Source organism: Oryza brachyantha, chromosome 5 (genome assembly GCF_000231095.2).
Source record: "Oryza brachyantha chromosome 5, ObraRS2, whole genome shotgun sequence".
NCBI classification, from domain to species: domain Eukaryota; kingdom Viridiplantae; phylum Streptophyta; class Magnoliopsida; order Poales; family Poaceae; genus Oryza; species Oryza brachyantha.
In genome coordinates, this window is record NC_023167.2 from 17,665,463 (window position 1) to 17,671,679 (window position 6,217).

Here is a 6,217-nt window from a genome sequence, read left to right on the forward strand (position 1 = left end):
TCCTTGGTTATAAAATACGTTCATATCTAGCGTTTCATATTCCATGGAGCATAAGGTTGTGTTTGGTTAGGAGACAACGTACGATGGGTAGTGTGCAAACGACTCTACTGTGACTGGTTGGAGGGGTAAGCACACCGGTGGGTAGAGGAGGCTATGGTGACCTCGAGGCTTAGGAGAGTGATGGCGTGCGGTACATGGATGGGTTGACACGACTACCTTAAGACATGAATGAGTTCGTCGGTGATTGGGAGGTCGCCATTCGCTTGTCATAGCCTCATAGGTGAGATAAACTCATCTGAATGACTTGGACCCTTATCAGAAAAGAAATATTTCCATTTAGAGACCATTCCATCTCACATATTCCTAAACCAAACACCTCAAAAAAAAAAAGGTTTTCCTCATCGTGTCCTCCAAACCAAAGACACGCTAAAAAGCGATTCTATCTAAGTAGCCCAAGCCGAGGAGTGCTACGCTGAGAAATGGGCCGAAAGTATTGGGCCAACCGGGGAAGCTTACATTGGGCCGATTTCTGGATCGAAATTCAGGCCTGCCTGCTTCCGCGAAGACCCAAAATATCCCCCCGCGGTTCACGGTGGCCGCGCCGCGAAGAGATAACGGCTGTCCTGCCCAGCCACGCCCCGTGCATCCGCCATGCCGCCCCCGTCCCTCCTCTCCCTCCTCCCCGCCGCGTCCGTCTCCCCGCGAAGCCGCCGAGCCGCGCGGAGACCCCCGGCCGCGAGCCGCCTCCCCGTCCGCGGGGCACGAGCTGCCTTGCCGCTCCATGCCTCGTCTCCTTCCTCCTCATCATCATCCGGCGGAGACGGTGGAGGTGACGAGCTCCACCTCCTCGAGAAGCCGTTCCCTTCCCCCTCCGCCGATGAGGCTGAGACGGAGGAGGCCGCTCCGGCGCTGTCCCCGGAGGAGGCGCTCGCGCCGTTCCTGAAGTTCTTCCAGGCGAAGAGCACCGAGCCCGACGAGGACGACGAGGACGCCGGCTATGTGGAGGAAGATGCCGAGGAGGAGGAGGAGGAGGAGAGAACCAAAGCTGGGGCGGATGGGCGTAGTTTCATTTATTACGACCCCAAGCCTGGGGACCTCGCGGTCGGCGTTGTGGTCGGCGGCGACGGGAGGACGCTGGACGTCGACGTCGGCGCCGGGGGCGAACCAGCGCTGATGATGGCCAAGGAGGCGGTGCCTATGTCGGGGGAGGAGTTTGAGTACTTGGCGTGCGACATCGCATCAGAGGATGCAATCCAGTTCGCCGACGAAGGGAAGGTGGGAGTCGTGGTCAGCGGTGGGGACAGGCAAGGAGGGGTGAATGGTGGGAGGAACGGGAAAGGGAGAAGCTCGCCGGTTGTGGGCGTCGGCACGGTGGTGTTCACTGAGGTTCTCGGTCGAACACTTGGCGGGCGTCCGCTGCTGTCCGCGCGCCGGCTATCCCGGCGCGTCGCGTGGCACAGAGTGAGGCAGGTTCTCTATATCTCTCCTTTCTACATTGGTTGGAATTTGATGAATGAACTGATCTCTCAGCGATAGTTTGATCATTCAATCACCTTCTGAATGTTGATACAAATGTAGCCTAGGCAGAGTTTTGACATAATCCAATGCCAGACACTTCGACGTTCAAACACAACATGATACTATATAATGCTGTGGTCTGTGGGGACTAATTCTGAAACTCATAAGTTATTACCACCTTGTTGGCAGTGAGTTGAGCTTTCATAGAGTAATTTGTCTGTTCTTAAAACTCGAGATGTTAAAGCATAGTGATATATCTTACCCCTAAATTAACAAGCACTTAGGATGATCTAGATAAGAAGCATTTGAAAACATGTGCGATAAATAGGAGTTATTGGTATTGAATCGTATGGTTGTAGGCTCATGGCTCCTGTCTGCACTCCTGTTTGGCACAATCTCCATGAATGGGTTGGTTATGCTCTTACATTGCAGAACTCGTGTAATTCAGAAATTTAAGGTTTTAAAAATACTGAGCAATCTAAAGGAAACTTGTGCTATGAATAAGTACCACGAAAGTTTTACTATCCTGGTTGATATCTTGTTCGAATGACGATAGATGTGATTGTCTTACTGAATTTGCATCCTTAATGCACTTGTATTGGGATGTCTGAAGTCCAATTTAGAGACTGATGGCCATCTTTTTCTTCTTCTGAGTGCTCTTATATATGACTGTTTTCTGTACACATCATTTCCAGATAAAACAGTTAAATGTGCCTATCAAGGTTAAAATTTTTGAATGGAATGGAGGAGGTCTGCTGACAAGAATTGAGGTATAAGTTTACTGTACTACTCCATCCGTTTCATATTATAAGACTTTCTGGGTTTGTCTATATTCATCCATGTATCAATATATATGTTTTATATATGTGTTTAGATTCATACGTGTGCTAATGAATCTAAACAATGTCAGAAAGTCTTATTATATGAAACGGAGAAATACATTACAAGGTCCATTTTTATTTTTATGGCTAATACTTATTTCACCCCCAGGGGCTTCGGGCATTCCTTCCTAAACCTGAAATGATGACTAGACCAAGGAACTTCGTGGATCTAAAGAATCATGTAAGTACCGCATAATATGTAATGCCACTTTTTTCATCTCTAGGCAGTAGGCACCTGGAACCTGCATCATCCTGGTATAGCAGCATGGCTGACTGTTTTAATCTGTTTCATCAGTTATCTGTTAAGAACGTGATTGTCTTTCATGAAGAATAATTATCTCTCTATACAGGTTGGTAGACAAATCCATGTCTGCATTACAAGGATTGATGAAAAGGCTAATGAATTAATAATTAGTGAAAAGGAAGCATGGGTAAGTTGACTACATTGACATCTATCACACTCATTTTTTAAAAGATTTTCACTATCATATCATTTATCAACACTATAGATTATTGTATTAAAACGTTCAATTTCTGCTACACATTAAATTGTACTCCCTCCATTTTATGTATATGACGTTGTTGACTTTTATGTTCACGTTTGACTATTCGTTTTATTCAAAAGAATAAAATTATTAATTATTTTGTTATAATTTGATTTATTATTATAGGAACTTTTAGTATGACTTATATTTTTGTATATTTGAATAAAATTTTTAAATAAGATGAACGGTTAAAAGTATATCCAAAAGTCAACAGCGTTATAAAAAAATTGGAGGGGATATTCTATAAGCCCAGCAGTGCTTATCTTTATTTCTCAATTGTATTAGGCAATGACATACCTCAGGGAAGGAGCTCTTTTGCAAGGGACAGTCCGCAAATTGTTCCCATATGGTGCACAAATCACAATCGGCGAGACTAATAGAGGGTAACCTGTTTGCCCATTCCTATATATGCCATTTCTTCCTGTTTATATGAAATTCATTTATCACCCAAAAAAATCATATGTTCTAGTGTGGCTTACTCATATATCAGTTGTTCAGTTTGGCTCTACCCAATTATTTACAAGGGAATATGATACTATGTATTTCATTTTTGTAGCGTTGTTACGAGTCTTGACTTTACACGATCTAACTAACATCCTTTGATTTGGCCTTTTCAAAAACATCCTTGAATTTGATTATTGGAAGTAGAGTGAAACATGAGGTTTGACAGGTTACAGGTTTCATTATGAATACTCACACTGTGCCAACTAATGAGGGTTCTCCGCAGCATCTTCTCCTTTCAGGACACTTGCTATGCTTTCAGGGTTAGTTCCATGAAAAATGCAGAACAGAGCTGCTAAATATTATTGATATAAGCAGGCCATATAAGCTCAAGCATAGCCCTCACTGTAACTCAGTTTCACAATCCAAACTAGGTGTGATCTAGTATGTCTATCTGTTTGCCACTTTGCCTGCTATCATCTCAAGGTTGCTACTCTTTGATGAACTGGTTTGGATTGTGAACTGTTCTGCACTCCCTGTTCTTGGTAAAAATAAATTGTCCCGTTCTCAGTCCAGTAGAACATATATCTAGTCTATTCCGATGGCAAGCTTCTGAAATCTGCAAGTGGAAAAATTGATTCATAATGTTTTGCTTTTTGCAGTGGTTTGCTGCATATCTCAAACATTACACATGGCCAGCTGAGATCCGTTGGTGATGTGCTAAAAGTGGGCGAGGAATTGAAAGCTATCGTGATTAAATCAACAACCCCGGGCAGAATCGCTCTCAGGTACACCAATTAAACATGTAACCGCATGATTTGTTTTGTTGTGTAACAAGCTGTGTTCTGTTCACTGCGTCTACCCTATGCTTGGGAAAGTCTTTTTATATTATGTAGGTGGACATGCATACGTTTTTTGCATGAAGAATATAAAAAATATTAACAACATTATAACAAATATATCATTCTATAAACATATAAGTTTAAATTCAGTTAATATGTTTATACTAGTTTTAGTTTAATTTATTTGTTATTACTCTTTTTTTATTTGGCGTCGTTGACTTTTTAAGTGTATGTTAGACCATTTATCTTATTCAAAAAGAACATATAATTGTTAATTAATTTTTATTATTTGGTTTATTACTATAGAAACTTTAAGCATGAGTTATAATTTTGCATATTTGAATAAAAAATCTGAATAAGAATAACGGTTAAATGTAGATACAAAATTTAACTGCGTCAAATAAGAAAATAGAGAGAGTATACCTTATAGAAGTTAAATTTGAATTTGCACGTTTGTAGAGTGATATATATCATATTTATTTGTCTTGTCAATCTTTTTTGATTTTCTATAATTATTTAGATGACATGCAGGAAATGGTAGGTGACTATCTATGTGCTAAAAAACCATTCCTGTCTATGCTTGTCCATTGAAACTATTTATTTTCACTCTGAGCAGTACCAAGGACCTTGAGAGCGAGCCTGGATTGTTTCTTTCTAACAAAGAGGTCAGAAAATTCTAAAGTTCCTTCTCCATCTGAGCCAAGTTAGACTCATCACTTCGTCGGTGTTCAGGTTTCTCACAATTTCCATTTTTTTTTGTATGATCGCAGAAGGTGTTTTCCGAGGCTGAAGAGATGGCGCAGAGATACCGAGATCAAATTTCAGAGACGCATAAACCAACCGAGTTTGACTCTTGCGACGACGACACTGCTCCCTTTGACGACGAGGCAGTGTCTTTCGCGAACTGGAGGTGGTTGAGATTCAGCAAGTCTGACAAAACAAACTTTAACCCTCCTGCTGGATCGGAGATTTAGTACAGAGAAATCTGAAATTTCTTTTGTTTCTCAAGTCCATGGCTAAACTGCAGATGTACGTGATTTATTTGAAGAATATGTGATCCAGTGATCGTTAGTACCAGTTCTTATGCCACTTCATCGTTGCCATGGTTGGCGAGTTGCTTTCAGGTGATCTATTTGCATGGTCGCATGGATTCTATCGGATCACTTTCAAGAACTGTTGATGGAGGGGACAATATCACAACATGCACGCATTTGACTTCACGCTGTCACGCATGTTCGTTCGTGTGGCCTCGCTGTTGGACAGGTTATCCAGTTGTTGTCACCGACGCCTTGTATACAAAAAGTCGCCTCCATCGCAATAACACGTACGGGGTGAACGCTAACATATATTTGTAAAAGAAAAATAATTTACTTTAGTGATCTAAAATCTAAGGTTAAAAAAACCAGAAAAAACCCTAAAATCTACTCTAAATCTAAATTTAAATTTAATTTTGACTTATAAACATTTTTAAAAATAGGATCGTAAACACCAAACCTGCCGCCTTCCACTTGGGTACCACACACGTTATGGACGACTGATGGACGCACGACACGCGTTAATTCCGCCTATTTCAAAGACTTCAATCGAGCGAGATCGATGAACAGCCGGTGATGGAAGACGACGAAAAGAAGACGATCAGGACGACGGCATCATCATCCTTTAATCCCTTCGTCAAAACCAAAACCGACGTCAACTGCTCATCTTCCTTCCCGTCCTTTGATTTCGTCCTATATATCCATCCATCTTTCGTCGATCTCCCAGTCTTGTCATACATATTTTTTTCCGCTGTGATCGACAGCTCCTTTGCTAGAATGGATCTGCCAGTGCAACCACCCAGAGCTATCTCATCAATCAATGAAGATTAAAGAACACTTGGAGTATTACTCGTTTCTAGATGACGCTGACGGTTCAACTCTAAATTGAGGGACAAGTTTTCTGCTGTGTCTGTCTATGCCTGCCTTGTTAATTAACCTTACGAAACTGTGCATGA

General features: G+C 41.9%; 1 protein-coding gene across 1 annotated transcript; it reads left to right on the top strand.

Annotated features, from left to right (window-relative positions):
- The first annotated feature begins 613 nt into the window (after nucleotides 1-613).
- On the top strand, nucleotides 614-5,444 carry LOC102723056 (protein PIGMENT DEFECTIVE 338, chloroplastic-like). The gene is made up of 8 exons (XM_015837385.2): nucleotides 614-1,470; nucleotides 2,214-2,288; nucleotides 2,509-2,580; nucleotides 2,750-2,830; nucleotides 3,230-3,327; nucleotides 4,048-4,173; nucleotides 4,844-4,892; nucleotides 4,998-5,444. The coding sequence occupies exons 1-8, from the start codon at nucleotides 652-654 to the stop codon at nucleotides 5,199-5,201; spliced, it is 1,524 nt and encodes a 507-aa protein (XP_015692871.1). The 5' UTR covers nucleotides 614-651; the 3' UTR covers nucleotides 5,202-5,444.
- Nucleotides 5,445-6,217: the final 773 nt, after the last annotated feature.